The 27,224-nt window shown below is 40.5% G+C and overlaps 1 protein-coding gene across 3 annotated transcripts; it reads right to left on the reverse strand.

The window, feature by feature from the left end:
* Positions 1–497: 497 nt before the first annotated feature.
* TRPC1 (transient receptor potential cation channel subfamily C member 1) lies at positions 498–26,349 on the reverse strand. 3 transcript variants are annotated; one of them, XM_083442677.1, is made up of 13 exons: positions 25,611–26,349; positions 22,086–22,240; positions 21,788–21,889; positions 20,419–20,621; positions 18,957–19,088; positions 17,985–18,180; positions 15,953–16,289; positions 13,748–13,887; positions 10,955–11,098; positions 8,462–8,637; positions 8,126–8,327; positions 6,691–6,885; positions 498–4,297 (listed from the first exon to the last, which is right to left on the reverse strand). In XM_083442677.1, exons 1-13 carry the CDS (start codon positions 25,744–25,746, stop codon positions 4,070–4,072), a joined length of 2,346 nt encoding a protein of 781 aa, XP_083298803.1. In that variant the 5' UTR covers positions 25,747–26,349; the 3' UTR covers positions 498–4,069. The 3 variants fall into 3 exon arrangements, with proteins under 3 accessions (XP_083298803.1, XP_083298802.1, XP_083298804.1); XM_083442676.1 differs by having other exon boundaries at positions 20,413–20,621; positions 25,611–25,973; XM_083442678.1 differs by having other exon boundaries at positions 19,349–20,621; positions 25,611–25,970.
* Between the last annotated feature and the right edge of the window lie 875 nt (positions 26,350–27,224).

Raw genomic sequence — 27,224 nt, forward strand, 5'->3', positions numbered from 1 at the left:
TCAGTGTTGGGATTGGATATGGAAGTTCCAGGTTCAAATTCACTTGGATATGATGTCCACAGCGATACAGTGTTTGCACATCGTGGCAAACCATTATTAAAGGGTTACTGTGACTCAAAACCATTCCTTCACTTTTCCCCTGGTGTGAGCAGGAGCAACAAACCATGATCCCCACATCACAGCAGTTTATTTTGCTTCCAAATGAACTGCATTCTAAAGCCAAGGTTTGCTCTTCACTTATAAGGATTGCTAATCTGGGTAAAACAACTGTTTGTTGCTCAAACATGTCCTAGGGGAAGAGTAAGGGAGAAGCAAAATCTGCATTCAAAGCAATCCATTAACTACCATTTAACATGACATTAAATTGGGCATGTGTAGCTTTGTACAAGACATGATCTCAGCCAATCACACCTCACAAGGACTTCGAGAGGAAAAAATGATGTCCTGAGCTCCATGAAAAAGGCAAGATACAAATGAAACAAATTAATCACCTGAGCTTTTAGGCAACAATTCTTTAATGTCAAAAAGCTTATTAGGAAATGAAACAACTCTTTAAAAAAGCTTAAGTTACAGAAGTATCCAATTCAAGAATGATATGAAATGAAAATTCACTTTGAAACACAATGAAGTCTGGAAGGATTACCCCAAAGACATCCGCTGGCTCATCAGCAGAAAGCTATCAACTGCTGTCGTACCTTATTGGATTCTGCATTGTATGCAGTATAAATCCTGAATTCTGCAGCAGAACACATTCTCATCAGGTTTTCTTCTGAGTTTTTTCCTGCATCACTTATTTTGTGCTATTCATGCTGTGTGCTTGTGGAATGATAATGGCAAGATTTTTAAAAAAATACAGAAACATAACGTCTGAGAGAAGACTAGATTTGGAGCAAATCATTTGTAACTACTCCTTAAAAATAGTTACAACCACAGTACCACAAGATAAACACTCTGGAAAAGCCCCTCAAATTAGTTGTAAGAACCTGGAAAACACAGGTTTTGTCATTTATTTCTATAAAGCCTTTTTAAAAAGCAGAAGCACAGTTTATAATCTGGCTGCATGAAAGAGGCAGAAAAACAAGAAGGGGGGAAAATAGTGTAACAAAAAAGTAGCTTTTGTTCCGCATTTTACAATTTAGATCTCCAAAGCACACAGTTTCATATGATATACTGTGTATGGTATCAATGGCAACAATTTTGCTGAACAGATTCTTAGATTATCCATTACGTCAGCATTTGCCTCCCCCCTCCCCCCGCAAAAAATACTTAGTTATTCTGTTTCTGTAGTGTTTCAACAGGCAAGATATAACATATGGCACAAAGCATTCATATATCTTAAGCAACCAGCTTTTTCATAAAACTGGATTGAGTCATTATTTATATTGAAGTCTACATACAATTTAAAAAAAAATCTTAGGTAATCTGCATTCTTTCTAATGAAGTCACATATATATCTTTTTAATATACAAAATATATTATTTTTTTCATAAAAACATCATTACAATAAATAGGAGGAATATTGACTTAAACCTTGTTCCCTCATTCATCCCGATTTACGCTACAAGGAGACCAGCACCTTTTGCCTTTAAATTCTGCAAGCTAATATAAAGTCAGACAACAGCAATGCCTACTATATTTACACCCCATGACATCAATGAGACTTAAGCACACCAGTGCCCTGTGCAGAGATAACATTTTGTTACTATGGGTGTGCTAAGCATTAACCATGGCATATGATTAAGGGTTATTCCACCCATCTTTGCCCATGTGGGTTCAGGTTGAACGAAGAGTGTGGCACACATGGGGATGTTGGGCTGATGTTTGCTCCCTACACTTTTTGCACTCACATATTCAGGTTAAGTACCTGAACAAGCACCAGTCTCTTAAAGAACATTATGTCTGCACCAAGCCTAACAGAGCACTGGATTGTGCCCATCACCTCGCAATTAAAAAAGGAAGTCTCATGTAATGCACTGAAGGTTTTCCTTTCCAATTAAACAGAGCATCAGTATTCCGTACTAACAATCCCTAGCATCATTCTTCCTCAAGTAGAATGAAACAGCAGATAATTACAATACTTATTGTATAAATAAGTGATAAAATGCGAAAGCAAGACTCATTCAAAACAGGAAGTATAAGAACAAAACCATTAATATCTTCATAAAGTATTTCCCATGAACACACAGGACCCAATCCCATTAAAATTTGGGATGCTTCTGATTAAATCAATGAGTTTTAAGTTCACTGCATCTACCTTGACCCACTGATAACTAGAACTGGTGCCATAATCTCTCAATCCTTATGCATAGGTTATACATGCAGAGAATTTCCATTCTAAGAAATGCTTCAGCATGACAGCAAGGTGTCATTTCGTTAACAGTGTTATAACAAAGAGTGCTTGCCTATTGCAGCTTTCCCCAACCTTTCAGCATGACTGTCGGGAGCTGTGGTTCAAAAAATCTGGAAGGCAACAGGTTGGGGAAGGCTGCTGTAACAGCTAATGCTGTGATCTTGGAAGACCAGCTTTGAATTCATTTTGTTGTCATCTGTAGGACATCTATACAGGTATATTTAGGAATCAAGTGGCCGCTTACCTGCTGGGAGACGCCACTTGCAGTCCAGCGCAGGTGGCGGCAGCAGGTGCCTGCCTGGCTTCACCTTGGCCTGGGCAAACATTGTTTCTCCTCCCCACCCCCCGCCCAGCCATGCTGACTGCTGGGGCTCATCCATGGTCTCAGCCAATCACAGGCAAGCTTGCAGGTGCAGCTTGAGGGCAGATCAGAAGGAAGACTTAGTCTCCCTGGCTTCCATCTGGTCTGTTCCCATGGCATATAAAGCAGCCGAGCCTGGGCTCTGTTTTCAGTCACAGCTTGGTCTCTGCCAAAGGAGGACATTGCCAGGAGGCTCCCAAAGAAGATCCTGGGCCTTGGAAGTGTCCAAAACTGAAGCTGGGCCTCCCAAGTGTTTTCTTCAGTGAGTGAACAAAAGGCACTTTTAAGCGCCAATCCTTAATAGCAGGGTAGGATTTCGGGGCTACAGGAGGCAGCAGCGGCAACTGCAGTGGGGTGCCAGGAAGTGCTCAGTGCCAGAGGCCCTCCTCACTCGCTCTTCCTCACACCAAATGCCTATGTCCAAACCTGTTGACATCTGTAATCAATAAAGTTGTGGCTTGTTTAAATCCCAAGTGGTTGCCCTGTGTTTACTGCAATTTCAACACTGAGTCTGGGGCCCACAACTGAAAAATCTGTATTTCAGGTACAGTACTGTGCCGTAAGTGTGAATTTAGGAACTCACTTGAAATCAAATTGATTTAAATAGAGCCAAAAGGCATGGACACAGATGACACCTTAGAATTATCTATCAGCAATTTACTCAACTATTTTCTAAAATATTATCATCATTCGAGTTCCAATGATATCTTTGGTATCATTCAGTAGAGTGGAGTACAAGAATGACAAATATTATTGTTATAATGATATGGCTTTTCATAGCTTTTAAAAATGTATTATGTGATCTTTATTGATAGCCTTTTCACAAATGTGCTCTTTTAAAGTATTCCAATATCTTCCTCACATATATACTTCTACTTGAAAGGATAACAATTCTTTTAATATTGTAAATATAGTTATTTGTGCTGCCTAACCTATATTGGTCTTGGGGATGGAGATTCAATTACTGTTTCCTTCTCAAAAATGCAAATGTGTGCAAACAAATCATAATCTTAACCATGTCTATCTACTCAGAAGTAAGTCCTATTGAAGTGAATGGTGCTTTCTTCAAGGAATAGGAATGCAGCCTAAATTCTGAGATCCAGTTGTTAATGACACATTACAAACTCTACATTTGCATTTGGCAGACTATGTACAAATTTTACATTTTGTATACTTAATAAAAAGCCTCAAAAGAACAAAAAATAGTTACTTTCTTCACAATTGAGTTTGGCTGCATCACATGCAACGGCATTTTAAAAATGTAACAAGAAATTTTCACCTTTTATTATTTGGGCTGAAAATAAAAATATTCCAATGAAGGTGTCTAAATGTAGGTGTTTTATTTAAAACCTTGATTCCTAGTTTCTTTGATAAAATATAGCATACTTTGAAGTCCGGAACCCAAGCAGGTCTCTCATTTCATTTCGGAATTTTGATAAGTCTTGCCGCAGCTCATTGAGATTTTCTACAGTCGCTTGATCAGTGCTTTGCATTCTCTGTCTCATGGAAGTCAAATAACGATGAACTAAGCAACACATCACCTTTTGGTAATTCTCATCTCTCTTTTGCTTCAGATTTCTCCACTCCTGTAAGCAAACAATGACATATTATATATAATGTTCAGATGGCTATGAATCCCCCCCCCCCCCCCCCGTTTAAAAAGCTTGTGTATAATGGTAAAATAACACTGGGCATGATCCACCCCAATGCTCTATTTTGCACAGTCACATTTGTGCATACATGCCTGCTAGACAGGGAGAGAGATCCTAGAATGTTGGCAGGTGATGTCTTCGTACCTTTCTATACTGGATAGTTCATCTCACCAGTGATCATCAGTGTGGTGGCAGAGCAATGTAGAGTTTTCAGCAGAAGTGGCTGCTATGAGTCTCAAGTGGCCAGCAGTGAGCCAGTGCAGAGTTCCCATTCCCAAACTGCTCGCTCTCTCTGTGTGTGTTGCCTTGTGCCCTCTCTCCTATCTGTTCCCTCCTATCTCTCCATATTTCTGCCCCACCTAACATTTTAGACTTAATAGCTCCGCCATGGATTTACTGATTGCTTGGCTGAGTAAATGTTTCCTGGATGCTCAGTTCTTTGACTATATAATGTGTATTTGTCTACAGCTTGACTAGCTTTTCTAAGCTCTCTGCCATGAATTGACAGATTATACTTTTGGATAATACAGTGGTGCCTCACAAGACGAAAAGAATCCGTTCCGTGAGTCTTTTTGTCTTGCGGTTTTTTCGTCTTGCGAAGCAAGCCCATTGACGGATTAGCGCTATTAGCGCTATTGGCACTTTAAGGGCTAAAAACGGCTTTTTAAGGCTTAAGGGATTAGCGGTTTTGCTGCTAAAATGCTTTTAGCAGCTTAGCGATTCAGAAAAAGGGGTTTTGGAGCAAAAAAAAAAACCTCAAAATTTTTCATCAATTTTCGTCTTGCAAAGCAAGCCCATAGGGAAATTCGTCTTGCGAAGCGCCTCTGCAGACGGAAAACCCTTTCATCTTGCGGGTTTTCCATCTTGCGAGGCATTCGTCTTGCGGGGCACCACTGTACGCAGTGTATCCCATGAATACAATGGGTAAAATTTCTGTTTCCTAGAATGTCTTCTAAATGCTTAATAATATGCTGCACATATGCATCTTACGATGTGTCTTGAAGTACAATCTGCATTTCAACTGCTTCAGCCTGTATAGCATGCATACACACACACACACACACACACACACACACACAACAACCATCAACAAATTCTAATTTCTTCTCATCTTTAGCAATAAACACAGCAGAAACTAAGAATAGGATACACAGTTACTATAAAACAGGCATGGCCAAACCTGGCCCTCCAGCTGTTTTGGGACTACAACTCCCATCATCCCTAGCTAACAGGACCAGTGGTCAGGGATGATGGGAATTGTAGTCCCAAAACATCTGGAGTGCCAAGGTTGTCCCTGCCTGCTATAGAGGAATTGATGATCTATCTGGATAAGAAATTAATGGGCTACGTCTAATTAAGCCCACCATCATGTGCAATGGTAATCACTTGCAGAATGGGACTTCCACTCTGTGCTTTGCCTTCCCACCCAGAAAAACTTCTCCAGGGGTTCACTAAACCCTCTGCAGCATATTTAGGTGTTGTGTGGGAAGCAGCACAATAGGGGAAGGAGAAGCCTCACTGAGCAAGAGAAAGCCCACCCATGCTAGTTTTACATGCACAAAACATGCCTTCCCTTAAAAAACAAACAAATCCAAAAATTCCTGCCTCTGTACCAAGGTCTGTTTTAAGATGTGGGATGATTTTTAATTATTTTTACCTGCGAAAGGAAGTCTAGTCATCATTATGAGAGGATGCCCTAGATATGTTTATTCAAAGCAGTTGTAAAACAAAGAGGCTGCAGTGTTTCCTTTGGGTATTTTGTTTTGACATGTCACAGGGCATGCTTAAAATTAGCACATGGTAGGGGAAAACTAACAAATCTGCATCATTTTAGAATTAACATCTTGATATAGAAAAAAACCTCATTTACCTGTACTGAATTTGCACTACTGTACTTTAAACCCTTAAATAATGTTATGAGAGGGAAAAGCAGAAAGGACTTCAGAGGTTGCACTCAAATAGAGGTTGCAAATGACTTGTGGAAGATACTTCATTAATGTCTGGATGCCAGGCACCGTTTTGAATCAAGGTGGTGGACCAAAACATGCCTTTGGCATGACTTCACCCATTTTGTCACCTGGGTTTTTGTACTGTTTTTCTGTACTGTTTTTTTTTCTGTTGTTTTTTGTTTGTTTGTTTTTGCATGATGGGTGTAAACTCACGAATTACACTCTTCACTTAAAAATCACTGTATCTTTTGGTTTATAAAAATTCCTGAGCACTGCTGGGCACTCCCTGTTAGTATTTTATAACTATTTGCAGGGGTTTGGACAACATGAGCCTCATGGTTTCTTCCAACTCTACGATTCTATGTTTCTATTTCTTACCTTTAAACTATTCTGTCGCTTGACTTTGCCAGATGATGTATGAGAGCCGATCCACTTACTGAGGCTGTTAAATAGGTAGCATATAGTCTTTGGAGATGGAACAATATTGAAGGGTGGTGGTAGCGTACATTTATCATCGAAATAGCTAAGCCAGAGCTTGGCACGAGCAAATTTCCATTCTTTATCTTCATGATTCTAAATTGGGGGGGGGGGGGGTTGGGAAAACAGATATTAAAAGGTTCTGCTGAGCGGTGATTATAAATTACAAAACTGACAGGGAATTAACACAAGTGCAACCCGCACACATGCACAAAGAAAAAGATGCACACAATATTTAACCATGTGTATGAGGCTTCTTGTCACCTGTCCATCTCCCCTTTGTAAGGGTGCTGCAGGTAAGAAGAAGAGATGGCTGAAAGCAAACCCACCAAGAACCAGGCTCAAACTTGGGTAGAGGCTTGGGCTCAGTTCATAATGGGGCCAGAATTCCCAATAATACCTATTTTATCACCATGTGTATTTACATGTCCATTATTTCTTTTATAAAATTTATACTCCGCTTGATCGTAAAAACAAACTCCGGTTTCACCTCAGATCGTATAAATCTTTCGCCTTTAAGAAACAAACTTCAAAGCAGTTTACAAAAAGATAAAACAGTAAAATCGCGTGAAATCCACAACCACACTTTAACACATACATTCCTAAGTCTCTGGGTAGGCTTGTCCAAACAAGAATGTTTTGGGCAGGTGTTGAAAAAAGTACAGTGGTACCTCGGATTACATACGCTTCAGGTTGCATACGCTTCAGGTTACAGACTGCGCTAACCCAGCAATAGTACCTCGGGTTAAGAATTTTGCTTCAGGATGAGAACAGAAATCATGCTCTGGCGGCGCAGCGGCAGCAGGAGGCCCCATTAGCTAAAGTGGTGCTTCAGGTTAAGAACAGTTTCAGGTTAAGAATGGACCTCCGGAATGAATTAAGTACTTAACTCGAGGTACCACTGTATAGTGAAGGCACCTGCTTGATCTGAATGGGCAAGGATTTCCAAAGTACAGATGCTGCCACACTAAATGATCAAGCTCTTACAAATGTGGAATGGGCATTTTGTGTCACCTGACGGAGGGACAATTCCGCTGATCAAAGTGGCTGAGTGGTAATATGTGGGGTAAAGCAATCTCGTACATAAAATTGTTAAGGGGTTTATATATGCTAAAAATAACAGCCTGAGCCCAGCCTGGCAGCAAATTGGCAACCAGTGTAAATACGTGAGCACAGATGTTATATACTGACAAGACCCCATTCCTGTCAGCAACTGTATTCTAGCATTCTGCACTAACTGCAGCTTCCGGATCAAGCCCCACATTATTGTGCTATACAGAATCAAGAGCACTGTTGACACTTAAAATACAATAAATCTTGTTTTCAAAACACTTACCGCTATCAGCTGAAAGCTTTTATGGAGCATCGCCACCAAGAGCTTGGTAAGGACAATTACAACTACTACATTGTATGTGCCAACAATAACAGCACCCACAAAAGACTGTAGTTCTTCGCCATAGCTAAATCTTGTGACAAAAATGGCTACATGTGCAAGAGAGAATATGTACCAAAACAGGGCAAAGCAGGTGCCAATAAATCTGGGGGGAAAAGAGAAAAACTGTAGTTAGATCAAGTAGTTATTATGCATTAAAGGCCAGATCAATCAATTAATCAATGAATTCATGTTCTCTAAAAGAAAAACTGTGATCTCAATCAACACTATGAAACTCACGAGTGGAAGGTATCATTGCTTTGCTGCTCACAGAAAATCCCAGCACAGTCCTTTTCTTCATCCACAGTGAACCCTTTATCATACAGTTGGGTCAACCCAATGGTGAATGAGAACAACACAAGAAGAAACATTCCAAGAAATTTTCCGAAGTCCTGCAACATCTGCCCCATTGAAATCTGTAGGAACATATTGATTTGTTCTCAGTTTTAAACAGCTATGAAATAGCAAATGGTGATTGCATATTAAGAAGGCATGCTAGAAAAACTATTTCCAGGACAAGCAGATTTTCCTGACCAAATTCATGACACTACAAAAAAGTCAAGCAGCTGTTCTGAACACTGTTGGGAGAGAGCTGTGATAAAGCCACAGACTACAAGAATTAAATTTTATTGTACTGTACTGTACAAACACACATGCTATTTTATCCTGAATCATTTTTATTCTCATAGTAAAAGTAAAATACAGACTGTTTCCTTAATTCAAATGGTATATATGAAGCAAAAATAATAACTATAACACGTAGAATCAATGATAATCTGGGGTATTGGTTAAGGAGTTATGTTGCTGATATTATTTTTTGTATCTTTATTTTAGATCTTATTATGATTTATGTGGAAATTGTTCAATTTGGTTGCGTACTTTTTGATGTTTTACTTATTTATGACAACTTTTTGTTATGCTTTAATTAGGTACTTCATTTTTTAAATTAGGTAGTTCATTTTAGAAGCCATCCTGAGCATGGTTTTAAACTACGGAAAGGCAGCATACAAATAAAACTATGTATGTCTATACATATAATCTTCAACAATTTCATGACTGAAGATGGTATGTAAAGTTTAACTATGTTCAATGAGGTTTACATCCAAGCATGAATGCAAAGGATTGCAGATTTATGAGTAAATATGCATAGGATTGGGTTATGAAATTAATAAAGAGATTTAAAGCTTCTGATGTATAATTTCTATAGCAGGGTTAGCCTATGTGGTCCCCCTCAGATGTTGTGGCCTACAGTCTTCATATTCCCCAGCCAACATGGTCAATGATCAAGGATGATGGGAATTGTACTCCACAACATCTAGAAGGCACTATGTTGGCTATTCCTGTTTTACACTAACCCTAAAACAAAAATGGGAAGGGCTATAGCACTTTCTCTGGAGTACTGCACAGATACTAGGGGTACCAGATTCTTTTTTTACTGCCCAGAGAGATAAATAGGATGACAAAACAAATCCTATTAAGGGTAGCTATAATTTTGGCACGGACTTTAGTAGTCAGCATTACACTTACAAAGTGTTATACATTTGTAGAAGACACTTTTTTTGTGAAAATCTGAAGCGTTTGTTACACAAAAACAATCTTATTGTAAAGATGAACTGTTTTTAGTAGCAGTGAAGTTAGGATAGATCCGTCCTACATTTTGACACCAGTGTATCCACAAAGCAACTTACAATAAATATAAACATCAATTTATTCAGCTTTTCAAAGCATTTATTAATAGTGTTCCTAGTATGAGATAAAAGAAGATGACAAACTGCTTTGAAAGTGTATATGAAAATATAAAGGTGTTGCAGTAATATATGTTTCATTTCACTGATGGGGTGCAGTTTATGGGCATTTGAAAGCCATGACCTACTTTTGGAAAAAAGTATGTGGGTCAGTCTATGGTCGCCAACAAGAGCAACTAAAGCTCCAGTGTGCCATTGAATGGGGTGACTGTTGGCTGTTTATGTACGACTGGATTTCTGACTTCACTACATAGAGGGCTAATATAAATGCATATTATAGTTGCAATAGGTAAATAGATATCTACGTTACATAGTGAATGTCTTCAAAAATGAATATGGACTTTTTAATGTTCAATATGTTGCCTCCCTGTACTATTAATGAGGAATTTGCAATAGAAAATGAGATTAAGTTGTTAAAATGGAAAGGAATAAAAACTGGAGAAGTCTCGCTGCTGTGACACAAAGTTGCTGCTGTGACATTTGATGTTTTTTCTTATATGTCTCATGTTAACTGTAATCGGAGACGAACATAACAATAATATGGCTCTTTGAGTTGTGTCTAACAGACAGATATGCACTCTTTTATATTACCTTCCTTGGTTGCTGTTGTCACATAACTAGATATCTTTGGAACTAGGCCTCTGAATTATTTCCAGAATATCTGGCACTATAAATAGGATGTGCTGCTAACGCTTTGCTCTCAATTCACCTTTGAATGGCACATAAAGCAACTTCCTTTTTAAAGGATGCTGCACTCCTTTGTGTACCATGTATAATGCCATTTTCATTTCGTTTCTAAAGTTTCTAGCCCAGTGAAAGAACCACCACTTTATATACCCCAATAAGCCCACATAATCAGGTCACTATCCAAATACAAAAAGAATAACTATCAATACACACAATGGTGGAAATTTAAACATAATTAGAGAGTCTATCTGAAAAGCCAGAGGCAATTACACCTAGCCATTTTGCCCCAAGGACGACTTACCTGAAGTGGCCCTAGGACAGAGCTTGTTGTATACATGAAGAAAAGTCGAAGGTAACTCAGAACGTTGGCAAAAGCAAACAGACCTTCTGCCACCAGGGTAGGGTGGAAGGCATCCCAATCCTTCCTCTCAGCAAAATTATGGAACTAGAGTTTTTGAAAGAAGTTGAAGTTACTTTAAGTTAACAGATAATCCAGTGGCAGTTTTCTTCAACCAATGACACACACTATCTGACTGTAGCCTATATTCCAGCTATGAACAAATTGCAGCAAGCACCAGGGGTCACACATTTCCTTTCCCCCCTTTAAGTTGTGAGAGGCAAAGATCAGCAGTAATGGTTTATAATTTGCATGATAATGATATTTTGCTGTTATATCCAAATGCAGTGAACACTGATTTACACAAACCAAAGCTCAGTGTATTTTGGATGACTATAATTTGTCACAAATCTGGCCACTCATGTAAAAAGAAGAGATGGCAAGACAAGGAGGGAACACACCACCCTGAGGCTTGCTCATAACAAAGCATGGCTTGACATTGCTACTGAATGTAGCCAACAGGAGGCTGCAAAGAAACAGGAGTATTCTCTAGCCGCTAACAATCCAGGACAAGATTCAGCACTGAATGAGGTAAAATAATGGACCAATGATCAAACAGCTGCCCTACTGACTTTTTTTTTACACTCAATTTATTTCTGTCTAAAATACAAGCTAGCTTTATTTGAATGAGATTTTCTGACTCAAGGCAATATTTTGTCAGGATAGATATAAGCCGATTTAATCTGGAACGTTCTTACATGACTAGCAAGCAGAGCTAAGAAGATACAGCTTTATCTTGCATTCCAAATGAACACCAGATAACAAGAAAGGCAGCCACATGAGGAAAAAATATCTGAGTGGTTCAGATTAATACAGTTGCAGCAAGACGATTTCTGCCATCCATTAAGGCTGGTACAGATTTGTTTTCCCTCCATTAGTCATGACTGGGAGTGGGCAGTAGATCACATGCCCCCGTCTACAGACCCTTCCCTCAAGAGCACGTTTCCTTGTGACTCTTGGCCATTGTTCAGTATTATGTCTGTATTAACATTAACAATGATTAATCCTTATCAGGGTACATTCCTCACTCAAGATTCATAACCTGGATTCAGATGTTGGGTTGGGAGCAAATTGTAACTAATATCTACCACAGTTAACATAGATGAAGGAACACTGTACTGCAGAGACTGGTAAGATAGATCTCACACCAAACCAAGGGGTGCAAAATTAAAAAGCTGCACATACATTATTATCATGAAGAAAAACCCATATTATAATTATATATGATTATATGATTAATGTGCCCATAACTTTAGCGGCCTGCATTTAAAAATAAAAAGGTCCCAAAGAAGCTTGTAATCTAAAGTGAAGTGAAAACGAAAGGGAAGGGAAGCACAAAGGATGGATGTATCAAACGCAGCCACACTCCCTTACGGCCAAACTGCACAGTACAATAAATGTGTATCTGCATTTACATCTCTCTGTGTGTTCCTCTTTACCCACGCATGCTTTAAGCATCAGCTGCAGAGACCCCAATCTATATCAGGATAATGGCACTGATGGAAAGGCCTTAAAGCCTTTCTCCATGCGGTCCTGATGAAAATTCCCCCTCTTCCCCCAGTCTCGCTTCTGCCATTGGCTCTGTGGCCTTCAGCAAGTCACAATTCTAAGTCTTAGTGCCTTATGGGAATGTAAGCAGCACTCCACCCAAAGTTATTGTGAGGGAAAGCAGGACACAGGCTATAAAGCACTTTATTAATTTGCAAAGCGATGTATAAATTAATCAGATTTCATCATCAACAGATGATTTGCTGATCATAGCAAATAAGCCAATGTTTCAGAAATATTCTCCAAGAAAATAAAGGGAATGTTTGTTCCTGCATTGCAGGGGGTTGGACTAGATGACCCTCAGGATACCTTCTATCTCCACAATTTGATGATTCTAGGCTGTAGCTAAAGCTTGTAACACAGCCTTCACTGGAAAAAATGCGCCGAATTAGAATTAGTAGGTGTCTGATGTATAAGCCTCTGTATTATATACTCATATGGCACATAAATCCCCAGTTTCATTTTATAATATGTGCACAATACATAAGAATTATGAATGCTCTGCTTTCCTTTGGATCACATCAGTGAGGTCAAGAGGTAGTGGCCTTGTCATCTGGGCAGCCCAGGACTTCCATACACACTAGCCAGGCTTGTACCCCAGGGAGTCACTTTGGTGCTGCTACTGCAGCAAAAACAAGGCGGGAGGCAGCAGTTACGAGTTACGAGTCTCTGCAGCCACAGGAGGCGCTGTGATTCTCCAGCGGTTTGGAGTAACATTCCAGATGGATGACAACAATGAATGTAACTAATTTCAGATAAGACTACAAATCTACTTGGCTGAATAGCAACGTTGCTGTTGGTTCACATCCTTTTTCTCTATAATAGAATAAAAACACTCAAATACACCATCAAACACACCAAAAACATAAGAAAACAGAAAGACTCAACATGCGGCTAGATCCTCATATGCTTACTTTCTCTACTAGTGCTAAATGTATAGAGACTGAAATCAAAGACATACTTTGAGGCTTTAAATTAAGAATGAGTGTTCCTAGGACACCCTCCATTTTGAAAAACAGCGTAATTTTATGCTGGTGTCAACCACCAAGAGTTTTGTTGTTTTAAAACTTTTTTTTTTACTTCTTTTTTTAAAAGGTTATACAGGATTCTGCACAACACAGTGTTATCAAACACTGAGTTGATGTTTACCTTGTTATGGGCAACTACTTTGAGAGCAAAAGTTGCCAAATAGAGAGAATTCATGACAAAACTAAGTTGATTTCGGGATTCTTCTAAGAAGTCTTCCAAGCCTTCATACCAGAGCCTTTTAACATCCGACCACACCATTCCTTAGAGCAGAGAAACAGAACACAGTGAGTGAGATATACTAGATTCATTTCACAGTGATTTCAGTGTATTCTATGTTTCTTTCCATCAACCACAAAAGTACCCCCCCCCCCAGTAATGGGGATTTGAGGAACGTAAGAACTGTGTGTACTGCCAAAGAAGCACTGGGTTTAAACATGCAAGAAGGGATCCACACCTTCTAAAAGACAGTGGGAATTATGCTAACAACATAACTGCAACAGCCAAGCAAGGGCACCACTATTGAGTAGATAGCCACATTTTAACCTGGAGTCAAAACTCAAGCAATGTTGGTGCTATCCTTTAGCAGCCTTTCATATTCTAGTCTCTCTTTTCAAAGTCATAATCAGTGTGGTTAAAAATAGCAAGAAGTGAGTCTCAAAAGCAATGTCTGTATCTACATCTCTTACTAAGGAAAAAAAACTCTTCTATGTAAATGACATACTCTTATGTCAATAGTAAATGTTAATAGTTTTAAAATTTCTAGTCAATGTCACATTATGCTCCCCGCCCCCCCCCCCCGCAGTACATTCTATACTACTTTACTATCAAACATTTGTAATAGCAACATACACAATTCCAAACTGAGCCTAAAGAATATATAGGGCCATTATTAGTTAAGCAGTATGCTTCACAAAAGATTAAGTTACGGTTTAGTGCCCTAAGTACAACTGTAATTTCATTTGCATTTAGAAAATAATAGCAAAGGTTGCTGAATTCATTTTAACAAACAATGTTGAAAAGTTGTGATCCATGCTCCCTCTGCTGGTTCTGTAGTTACTTCAGATAATCTGCAAACTATTTCTGGAAAGACAGCTGACATACTTCAAGGAACAGAGTTATCTATAAACATGGTGAAAGTCTATGGATATTTAAGTTCTATTTTCATAAAACTTGTTATATGGACTGTAGGAATGATTTACACAATCCCTCCTTCCATATAAAGGGGGCGGGAATAGTACAAAATAACAACATCACAGCTTTGCTGTGTATGGGCTGAAGACACACATTTTCATGCTCCCACACCTTGCATGCTCTAGCTATATGTGAATCGGCCCCACAGGGACTACTTCTCATACCTGAAAACTTCTTACAAAGTATTACTTTCATGTATGAAAATGGAATGTGCAACTATAATATATGACAATTCCAACTTTGTTGTTGTTGTTGTTGAGGGATAAAATAGATGTGACAGGCAGCCACATCTGTATTCATAAGTCTGTGTAATTCCATTTTTTTAACAATCAAAGTTGCAACCTGGTAAGAACTAAACTCATCCCCTTCCCTTGCCTTAACCTGCTACACTTTTATCACTTCAAGTACTTTTCTCCCCACCCTGACTCACTTCCAGTACCTGAAGGTGGGGAAAGAGAAGAAAGTCTACAACAATGGCACATAAAGCAACTTCCTTTTTAAGGTATTCAGCTTCTGTGATCTGACATCCACCTTTTTTTAGACCCCCTCACCCTACAGTTCATATATGAAATAGAAGAGTTGCATGAACCAACAACGAACATGCCTGTCCACATTTAAGTCTTTTAATGGTAATTTGTTGTTTGGCTGAATTCTTACGAGACTTTCACCTCTGGGTTCTTTTTAGAAACCTTAAGAATCACTGGGACATTATTTTTCCCTTCAAAGGTATGGGGTTCCCCAGTGACCACAGAGCCTTCTCCCCTTAGCATAAGTAAATACACTCAAAGGAAACTAGTAGAGGAACGTAGACCAGGAGAGGGTTTAAAAGATATGGGAGACCAAAAGAGTTCTCTCATTTTCCTACTGCAGTGTTACAATGTCTGTGCACACAAACAAAACTCCCAACTCTTATGTCCTATGTAGATCCAACTACAGCATAATCAATCACACCCCTAGATAGTAATGGCACCTAAGCCTGGTAAAATAAAAATATATCCTTCAATTATATTAAGACTGGTATGCTCCTCCCTGTCAAAATAAGATGAAATATGTCTTTTTCCATTACTAGACAATATTGCCAGGGCTCCAATGTTAGAGTTGTAACAATTAATTTTATAACCATTTTATACTTACCAATTAGCCAAAATAGTAGAAGATAGTCTATTCTCTCCAATTCTGGCCCCATGGTATTTTTTTTATCTTCATTGTAGACAAGTGAGTACAAGTTAAGCAAGAGCAGAAATGTGAAATATGATGCTCCATGAATGATAAACTTCATAAACGGAGTGTGAATTATTCGGCCTATTTGAGATTTTGGAGCCAACAAGTAACAAAGAGACAGTATTGGCCAAAATATGCCAACAGTCAGGACAGTCAAAATCTTCTTAAACGTGTGCTTGCGACGGTAACCAGCCATTTGTCCAAACCAGACAGTATTGAGAAATTGCTGGCAATTAGACTGAGAAACAAACTGCAATAGAAAAATAATTTTACATCAATAAATACTGTCCAAAGTAGCCAATAACTCATTACTCAAGCTTTATTTAAACCAGTGGGGAGAAAACGGGGTAAGATTACAATTGTACTGTACAATTTATACAGTCGTACCTTGGTATTCGAACAGAATACATTCCAGAAGTCCGTTCGACTTCCAAAACATTCAGAAACCAAAGCACGGCATTTGATTGGCTGCAGGAGCATCCTGCAGCCAATCGTAAGCTGTGGAAGTTGCACCAGACTTTTGGCTTCTGAGGCAAAGTTCACAAACTGGAACACCTACTTCCGGATTTGTGACGTTCAAGTTCCAAGTTGTTTGTGAACTAAGCTGTTCGAAAACCAAGGTATGACTGTAGTAAAGGTAAAGGGACCCCTGACCATTAAGTCCAGTCACGGACGAGTCTGGGGTTGCACACTCATCTTGCTTTACAGGCCAAGGGAGCCAGCGTTTGTCAGCAGACAGTTTTTCCAGATCCTGTGGCCAGCATGACTAAGCCGCTTCTGGCAAACCAGAGCAGCGCACGGAAACGCCGTTTACCTTCCCGCCACAACGGTACCTCTTTATCTACTTGCACTTTGACATGCTTTTGAACTACTAGGTTGGCAGGAGCAGGGACAGAGCAACGGGAGCTCACCCTGTCACGGGGATTCGAACAGCCAACCTTCTGATCAGCAAGCCCAAGGCTCTGTGGTTTAGACCACAGTGCCACCTGCGACTGTAGTGGTAAAAGGTAAAAAGGTAAAGGACCACTGGATGGTTAAATCCCATCAAACGTGACCATAGGGTACAGTGTTCATCTTGATTTTCCAGCTGAGGGAGCCAGCGTTTGTCCTCAGACAGCTTTCTAGGTCAGCATGACTAAAGCACTACTGGTACAACGTGACACTGTGACGTAAGCCAGAGCACACGGAAATGCCATTTAACTTCCTGCCACAGTGGTACCTATTTATCTACTTCTGCTGGTATGCTTTCAAGCTGCTAGGTTGGCAGAAGCTGGGACAGAGCAATGGGAGTTCACCCTGTTGTGTGGATTCAAACTGTAATTTATATGGTTCTGCTTTCAAGAGGTAAAATTTAGAATAATTATTCAGGATCAAGATAACAAACAGAACTTCACAACTAGGGATGAACAAGTCTGTCATTTTAGTTTCTTCTCAATTCATTTTTTCCCCAATCCTAACTTCAGTTCTCCACATTTCTCCATCAATTCATGAAGTTTAAGAAAGCTCATCAACATTATAGAGTAAATTCCTCCAAAAACACTTGTTTTTGTATGCAATTTTGCCCAGGATACATAGTTCTGCAAGCAATTTTCTCCACCATAATGGATGTTCTCCATTTGATGGGACTAGTATTGGATACAACTCTTTACCTACATAATGCTGTGGTTCTTGAAACTATTAGAAGCAGTGTGCTTATGAATATTTTAATTGTTGTATTTTAATCTTGTTTTTAAGTTGTATTCATTCAACTTGTTTTTATTGTTGCTTGTTAGCCACCCTGAGCCCGGCCTTGGCTGGGGAGGGCGGGGTATAAATAAAAATTATGATGATGATGATGATGATGATGATGAAGATATGTATCTATCATAGTCTGGTCTATCCCATCAATTAGTCAGACACCTTTATAATACATTAGCAAAAAAAGAAAGAAAGAAAAAAGACATACCTCTTTTTGGTTGTATTTAATAGCAAGCTTTAGGCGACTCAAATTCATTCTCTCTTCTAACAGCCCCCTTTTATCCACATGCTCATCACTTGCTGTATGGTTGAGTATAACTTCAAGCTCCCGAGAATTCCGTGCTTGTGCAAGCAAATCTTTAGCAAAGGTTTTGCACTGTTGAGCTAATTCTTCATAATCATTTCTAGGATATAAAGGTAAAAGCATACTAGCATACAATGGACATGATGAATATATTTTACTTTAACTCTTGGGAGGCAGTATGCTGCAGAATATCAGCTGCAGGGAATCACAAGTACAGAGAGTGCTCTTGAACTCAGGTCCTGCTTGTGGGCCAAGTAAGACCAAGATGCTCCACTTTATGAGCCTTTGGTCTCACGCAGAGGTCTCTTACGATCTTATGTCTTTTTAATGTTTATTTCACCAAAGAAAGGTCCTTCCTCTATTCAAACTGAATACAGACTGGAAGGAGTTAAAAATGAATGTGATTCAAATGGATGATTTAACTCATTGACGAAAGAGGACTGATTTAAAATCAATGGGCTGGATCCAGACTAAATCAGGCAAGCTTTAGTCTAATTGAAATCAATGGGACAAGTTAGTCATGATTCATTTGATTTTAGTAAGTGCGACTAACTTTGTTCAAGATCCAACCAATAGACTGCAATCAATTTTTCCCAGTGTGTAATTAACATAGTCAATGGTGCATACAGATAATTTTTTCCAGCAACTGAAACGTATTAGTTTGCAGCTAAATTGGTCCTTTATGAAACTTAGGAGCATTAGCCAAAACCAATCCTAAGCACAAATCCATAGGATTCCACTGTAAATTCTCTGATATCATTTACAACTGATCATTGGGATTTTGTTGATTCACTTGTGAAGTGCCTGCATCCAATTATATTTAGAAACATAATACTAAAAAGGAAACAGTAGTAGAAATTAATTTGCTACTGATACCTGAATTCAACTTCCACAAGGCTTAGTTCTCTTAAATCTGCACTAAGTTCAAAGGCTCTCAGAATTGGATCTTCCTCCGTCAACATTATTAGGGCAGGACTGGCCAAACATCGATAAATATCAAGACGAAATCTGTTATAAAAATATCAAAGAATACATCTTAAGTCAACCAGTTTTTATTCAATAGTATTTTCAGCTCATAGTTTGTTTGTAATCTGTTTAATTTCAGGTGTCTGGTATATTTATCTACATTTAAAGCCATTTCCAGTATCACAAAAGAAACAAGAAATGCCCTAGGTACTCTCCAAAAGCATGTGTGCTAAGGCAAATTACTTAAGTGTATTTTGGCTTCAGCATTGAAGAAAGCTTATTAATTCAACAAAGCAACTCACCCGGTAGCCACCAGGAGTGGAAAATTTCTTGTGGCAACTTCATGATCATGCTGACAAATGAGGGATGGATTGCTCTGTTCCTATTCTGCCAGCCTGCTTGTTTTCATGCTAGCCATTAAGGAAGGAAACTTATTTTCTCCATGACCAGCAGAGAAATGCAAGTTACTAGCTGTTTGGCAGGCTACTAACAGTTTTGCACAATAGCAAATATAGAGGGGGGGGGGGGTACATTAGCTATTTCAAAAGGATAAGCACACTAATATTAAAATGAAAACTGCAGCAAATACTTGCAGAATTCCAATTATACTGGAAGTGGAACCCAAACTTTAAGTCTGAGTACATAATTGGAGACATCCTGTACAATTCAGCTGGAACATATTTGGTTGCTATGCTATTTGCAATCATACAATAACTCACTAACAGGAGTGTCTGAATGTTAACGGGTTCCCTAATGGCTAAAAAGCCTCGAGGCTGGGGCACAGAAAAGTCTGTCTAGTTTTGCTTTCATCCTGCCCTGCCACATCGCCACCCTGCCACCCATTTATGTGCTGAAATACAATCTTGCATAAATAATATCAGAACACAGTACAAAGAGGGGAAAACCTCTTACGTCCCTCATGCTGAAATATGTGGCAGTCTAAAAATCTTGAGAAAAGGGACAATCCTCTTCTCAGTTTAGCAGAAGGTCATGCAATTATCTATTTCATGTCTGTGGTTTATAATGACCTGAAAGGAAACAAATAACCAACCCTCTTTTATAAAAGCTTCTCTCCTGCGTCACCTGGAACAAATGAATCTGCCTTATACAGTGTAAGAGTACTGGTCCATCTAGTTCAATATTGCCTACACTGATTGGCAGCAGCTCTCCAGAGCCATTTCCCAGCTCTACCTAGGATTGAACCTGGGATATTTTGCATGCAAAGCATGTGCACTATCATTGAACTTCAGATTTTCTCTCGAAATGATTCTTACTCACTACAAGTGATCAGGCAAGTGGTTGCTTAAAATCTAGTTCTTCTAAAAGACCGGAAGGAAATTACATGCATTAATAAACAGCTAATTACTGTAACCTGGAGTGCCGAAGGCTATCTTTTTTGTTCTTGGCAGTACATAATGTACATTCACAGCCAACAGCATGAGGTTTGGGTAGTGACACATCTTGCTTTAATAGCATAGTGAGAATTTCATAGTTGTTACGATGAGCAGCTAAAATGACTGGTGCCACATCCATTGTTGTTGAGTATTCTGGATTCTGAATACGTTCCATTAATTTCTGAAACAGAGAGAAAGAAGCCTGGCTTTATGAATTGTTAAATCAGCAATTAAATCTAAAAATGGTCAAATCTACAGCCAAAAATAATATATTTATTGCAGTCTCTCACATTTTAAAACTTTAAATCTTCAGAACTGAATATGCTTATGGCAGAAAATATAATTCACCTTGTTAATTTTGTACCACACTGCCATTTAATAGCTACATCTCTTTTAGCTAGAGCTGCCGGAACTGAGTTCTGGCTGAAAAAAGCCCTAGTTATTGCTACTCTACTTTTGCTTAAATCTAAGATACCCCTGGCTCAGTCCAAGTCTGAGTATTGATAATGATAGCTAAAGGTAAAGGTAAAGGTACCCCTGCCCGTACGGGCCAGTCTTGACAGACTCTAGGGTTGTGCGCCCATCTCACTCAAGAGGCCTGGGGCCAGCGCTGTCCGCAGACACTTCCGGGTCACGTGGCCAGCGTGACATCGCTGCTCTGGCGAGCCAGAGCCGCACACGGAAACGCCGTTTACCTTCCCGCTAGTAAGCGGTCCCTATTTATCTACTTGCACCCGGGAGTGCTTTCGAACTGCTAGGTTGGCAGGCACTGGGACCGAACAACGGGAGCGCACCCCGCCGCGGGGATTCGAACCACCGACCTTTCGATCGGCAAGCCCTAGGCGCTGAGGCTTTTACCCACAGCGCCACCCGTGGCCCTAAATGATAGCTACAGGGTACAAATAATTTTAAAATCCCACCCATTCCTCTCCCAAAAAGAAAAAAAAAAAACCAAAAATACCCTGCTCATTTTCAGATATATAACCAAAAGACACTTAAATGTACTCTCCAAAACTTCCACTATCAAATACAGTGGTATCTTGGTTCTCGAATTTGATCCGTTCTGGGAGTCCAACTCCTGAAACAATTAGAAAACCAAGGTGTGGCTTCTGATTGGCTGCAGGAGCTTCCTGCACTCAAGCGGAAGCCGCGTCAGACGTTTGGCTTCTGAAAAACGTTTGCAAACCAGAACACTTACTTCCGGGTTTGCGGCATTCAGGAGCCAATTTGTTTGACAACTAAGCCATTCAAGAACTAAGGTACCACTATATGTGCTTAACACAAAAATCTGAGCAGAGCAACAGTATTAAGATGGGGAATAATACTTTTAATTTATGTAATACTAACAACAATTGTTGGTCTACTGGTTCGTTTGGGTCGATGATTAAGGAGTATATCTACAGCTCCCACAACCTCTGAGTCAATGGCCACCAAGAGTGCATCTGTAGACTGAAAAAATGGAACATTAAAGCAGAAGTAATAGCAACTTGCATACCGGGGAACAAAAGAATATTTTTCAAAAATGACAAAGATAGGTTCACTGAAGGAAAATGTTTCTTTTCTGAAACAATAGGTAAAAAGAAGTTAAATCTCACGATTATTCCAATGGCTATCATCATCATCCAGAAGAAGAAGATTATAGTACCTGACAGCCATAATCCAGGAGCAGCTGTAGTATGTCTAGATTTTCATTTTCAATAGTTATGGTAATAGCATTTCTCCCAAGCACATCCACACAATTTATGTTCATATCACCAGAGCTATTCTCTTCTAAAAGTTTCTTCACCATGTAAAAGTCACCTAAACAAGTAATAGACAAAAGACCTATTTTAGTGCTTTTTATTTGCTGAAATTCTATCATATTATATTATACAAGATTATATTTATTTTCCTTGTCCTCCAAGGGGCTCAATATGCCATGCATTGATCTCACCTTCTCTGTATTATCCTCAAAACAACTCTGTGAGGTAGGTTAGGCTGAGAGTTGGTAACCCAGTGAGCTGCATGGTTGAGTGAGGATTTGAGCCCCATGTCTCAGGTCCAACACTCTAACCCCTGCACCACAAATAAATATTACACTTGCTTTTAAATTCAGTCATCCCTACAAGCTTAGTTCTATGTTCTTCTGTGCAGCAGATGCTTTAACACTCTGACTTAGTGACACCACACTGCTTTTTGAAGTAGAGATTTTAAAAACCTACACCCTACACTTGCAATGCACAAGCACTGATCCTGCACCTTACATGTACTGCCTAGCCAATGAGCAACGCTTTCAGCTGTCACATTCCAGTGGCAAAATAAAGCTTTAAGGATCCTTCCCTCATCCTGCTCACTTAACATACTATTAGCACTAATCATATCTTGTAAGTAAAATAGATGATAAGAACCAGTGTGGTGTACAGTAAATATGTGGAGTATATAACATTTTTATCATGTACGCTTAAATACTTTATTCTGTTTGCTATGTTCCAGTCCATGAGAAGAAACTCAGGATCTGGAATAATATCCTAGATAGAAGAACTATGGTGGCAACAAGTGGTGAACTGGAAGAACCACTACCCTTTGATTGAAAATTAGTATACAAAAATACTTGATCTATCTACGAAGCAGCAGGTAATGCAGCAGGTGTAGGAAACTAGAAATGATTGATGAATTGTGAGCAGTTTTATAGGAAAAAATTAGCTTCCCACCAAGTAAATTTATAGAAATGAAACTCTTTATCTAAAAATCCCCCCAAGACAACTATACAAAAATGCTTGAACTTCATAGTTATTTAACATCTCTTGATGCAGCTGCAACCCCACAAACAGAATACTATAATCCTGCTTCTCTCGCTGAAAGAATAACACCTAACCTCTGCCACCATCTTCTAACATTTACCTTTCTGTACAAGATAGCAGAGGTGACATATTATAAAAGTCACATATTGTTACAGGTCATACCATTTCAAATATTTCCACAGGACCAAAGCCACACAACTCAAAAGGAAACCCCCATGTTAGTTTTAAAATATGCCAAAAATATTGGGCTCCATATTTCTAGGTAAGTTACGTCTGCTTCTTCCCATTGTGTACATATTTTTAAAATTTAAACAAAACAAATTATTTGGATCCAAGTGGGAAAGTGAAAAAAGTCAGAATGCCTTCAAACATTTTGAGTATTAGACAGAAATGTTGAATTTATAAAATGTGAATGTCTTTCTGATATTATATATTTTTAATTTTTAGTAAGGCAATACTTCAGCAAGAGAAATTGGAAATTAAATTAGCATTAATAACATAATACGTAACAGCAATCAAAATAAGAGCAGTTAATAATTTTTGTACTTATTACATACATTTTTAAATCTCAGTAACTTTTATGTTCCCCACATATATAAAGAATCACTTCCAGATTATTACTGTTCCCCCCACTTTTTACATGAATGCATGTGAAAGAATTAATTAAAACCAACAGGCAGGGCAAGCCTGTCAAAAGGTATAATGAGTTAGCCAAGTCACATGCCAGATGACTGGGGAAGGCGGCAGCATTGTTATGGTCCCCTCATTCATTCCCCATGTCAGCTGTTTAGTGGAGCACCCTGTAAGTGGTGAATCTGTCTGCCCTGCATAGGCTGAGTGACAAACTAATGAAGAAAATGACTGTGATGGGTAGGCACACAGTGCTCTGTTGACTGCCCTACTGCACATCCATAAATGGCAGGAGGAAAGGCACAAGGCCAGAACAAGCTGCAAACCGGGGGGGGGGGGGGGATACTCAGGTGGTCAGGGTCTGCCTCAGTTAAATGTGTTCACTGGTTCTCCCTCCCTTCTACCATTTTACCCTCACAGCAACCTTGAGCAAAGGTGAGGCCACAAGTGTGCAACTTGCCCAAGTTCACCTAGCGTGTTTCACAGCTTGAGTGGGGATTTGAATCCAAGTCTCCTGAACCCTCGCAACTCAGAAGGTGACTGCAACCAGGAGTAGGCAGTGCATCCCATGAAAGCAAACTAGCAGAAATGCAGTACTTGGACATAAGAGAGCTCAATTGATTACGCAGAAAGCCACAGAATTTCAGGTGAACTCTCTTCCCAATAATGGAGGAAAGGGAGAAAGGCCCTATTCGTCCTCAGGGACAGAAGCCAGCAACATTTTCAACCCGTTGTGCAAAGGGTAGACCAGTGGTTCCCAACCGTTTTTTGTCCATGCCCCATCTAAGCATCTCTAAAATCCTGACCCCTTCCAGCCCGCCCCCGACATATCATTCTTATTATTCTAAAAGTGATCTCCTATTCACACAGAGGAAGCCTAAAAGGCCATTAACTGTTAATAACTCATTCTCAAATTGCCTTCCTTCAAAATTGCCCCCTGTGGGGCATGTGCCCCACGTTGGGACATAGCTGTCAACTTTTCCTTTTTCTTGCGAGGGATCCTATTCGGAATAAGGGAATTTCCCTTTAAAAAAGGAAAACGTTGACAGCTATGCATTGGGAACTGGGGGGGGGGGGTAGACAAAACACCCCAAAAGATGCTTATTCAAGGAGAACATTTTGCTGCCAAGTTAAATCCGACTTCCTAAGAAGGCGCTTCATCCACCTTGCCCCTGCTTTTGCGTTTTCCCTGTGGCATATATATATATATATATATAACCACAAGGCAGTGCGAGGAAGGTTGGGTTTGAGAGGTAGCAAACAACCTGTGCAGGTCGTCATCATCCCGTGAGGAAGTAGGTGCGGGTGTGAGAGGCAGAGAGGCTGAGAAAGAGCGAGGCATACATTCAAATCCAGGGCACAGCTGTCAACTTTTCCCTTTTCTTGCGAGGAATCCTATTCGGAATAAGGGAATTTCCCTTTAAAAAAGGGAAAAGTTGACAGCTATGATCCAGGGACTGGGAGATCCTGCAATCCTCACGGGCAGCCTCATCGGCTGCTCAGCATCCGTTAACACACTTCACCCACCAATGTATAGCGGCCACAACCATAGTAGCAATATAATATTCCCGGTATCCATCACTTTTCGCGCAGCGGAGGTGGGGCACGGACTCCCTCTTTCCTCAGAGTACATGAGACCCTTAGGAGCCGAGTCGGAGGTTTGCGCGTCAAGCTGCCTCCGCCGCCACCGCCCCAAATCCACGCCGGGCCGCTCCTCTCCATCCGAGGCCCGCAGCGGCCCGTCCTAAGCGACGCCCTACCTTTGTCGCAGGCGAGCAGGAAGAGCTTCTCGTCCAAGGTGGTCTCCTCCTTCACCTGCCGGACATCCTTCAGCGCCAGCAGCTTGTTAGGGGAGGCCGAGGCCGACGGGTCCGCGCTCTGGTAAAGAGCAGCCATAGCCCCGCCAGGCGGAGGCCCATCGGGAGAGGCCGCGCCGCGGGAAGGGCCCTTCCTCTACTCCCTCACGCAGCAGCTGCAGCCGGGGATCCGCCGCCCGCCAGGCCGGCCAAGCGCGCCCCTCTCGCGCGCAAGAGGCCGGAGAGCAGCCGAGCGGCGATGGAGATGTCAAAGCGGGAGGGAGAGATCTCCGCGCAGGCGCAGGGCGGCTCCGCGAACTCGAGGCTGTGCTCCGCGGTGGCCTAAGCAGCCGCGCGCTCTCTTCATTCGCGCCTCGTGAGGCAGCTGGGAAACATCAGCATGCCGGGGAGGGGGCACAGAGCAAACATTCTCAATCCTCCTCCGCCGCCGCATTTTAGACCATATATACAGCTATAATTCAGGTCACTGGGAGGTATTTTGAAAGGAACTGCCGCAGGCCATTAAAATTTGATTGCATCGCATTGCATTGCAATGCAATCCCCCTTCTTCTCCAAAAAGGTCAAGGTGGCAGACAAGAGTTCTCCTCCCCATTGCATCCTCGCAACAACCTTGCGAGGGAGGTTAGGCTAGGTGAGTGGCTGGTCCGAGGTCACCCAGTGAGCTTCCTGCCCGAGTGGGGATTTGAACCCTAGCCTCCTTAGGTCCAACGCTTGTCCCACTGGTTCTGTTTTCTAGAAACTTAACCTTGAACATGCTTAAGTGCAGGCATTTGAAGCTTGTTATCAATTGCAGGAGAAGTAACTTGCCGGGTTGGCCCAAGCCATTTTGCAGCCTATGGGTTTTTTTTTTAGAAAAAGAACCTCAGTGAAATGTGGTTCAGTGTGTGAGCTGTGATGACCTGGGTTTGAATCCCTTCTCCCAAGAAAACACCAAAAGGGTGAGGAGATACTTGCCTCCCAGCCTTCCTCCCTTTTTCCTGCTCCACATATTCACAATGTGATCTTTCCAGACCCCTCTATCTGTGGTCCTCTCAACTGGCAATGCTGAAGATTAAGCACAGAATGTAGGATGCTCCCTTTCCCCCAGTTTTCAAGTTTGAGGAAGCTGTTCCAGTCTGTCCTTGCTATTTGCCCATGGCTGCTGATGCCTCCTCCTTCCATGCTGACCACAGGAGAAAATCCCATCAGTTTTCGGTGGATGCTGGTATTGGACAACAAGGAGAGGAAGAGGCAGAGGGAAACTGGGGACAGGGAACTGTAGTTTGTTAAGGGTGCTGAGTTGTTAGAAGACCCCTACTCCCCTCACAGAGCTACAATTCCCATAATTCACTGTGAACAGGGATTGGGTTAAACCACTGTGAATTGTGGCTCTGTGATGGGAGCAGGAGTTTCCTAACAACTGTCAGCACCCTTAACTATGTTTTCTAGGATTCTTTGGCGAAGACATGACTGTTAAAAGTGGTACAGTGCTTTAAAAATATATGGTGCTGATGTGGCCTCACTAGACTAAGGGCTTCTACAGGAGACTATAGCGTATACCTTGCTGGCTATATGGCT

The sequence above is a fragment of the Podarcis tiliguerta genome (assembly GCF_965153285.1).
Source record: "Podarcis tiliguerta genome assembly, chromosome: 5".
NCBI lineage: Eukaryota > Metazoa > Chordata > Lepidosauria > Squamata > Lacertidae > Podarcis > Podarcis tiliguerta.

What these genes read in the sequence shown, in the direction of transcription:
- TRPC1 (XM_083442676.1), bottom strand. Translation starts at nt 25,746, where the DNA reads ATGGCTGCTCTTTACCAGAGCGCGGACCCGTCGGCCTCGGCCTCCCCT. An exon ending in CCTGCTCGCCTGCGACAAAG is followed by an intron (nt 22,241 to 25,610) that starts GTAGGGCGTCGC and finishes TTACTTGTTTAG; the next exon opens with GTGACTTTTACATGGTGAAG. An exon ending in TCCTGGATTATGGCTGTCAG is followed by an intron (nt 21,890 to 22,085) that starts GTACTATAATCT and finishes CCATTTTTTCAG; the next exon opens with TCTACAGATGCACTCTTGGT.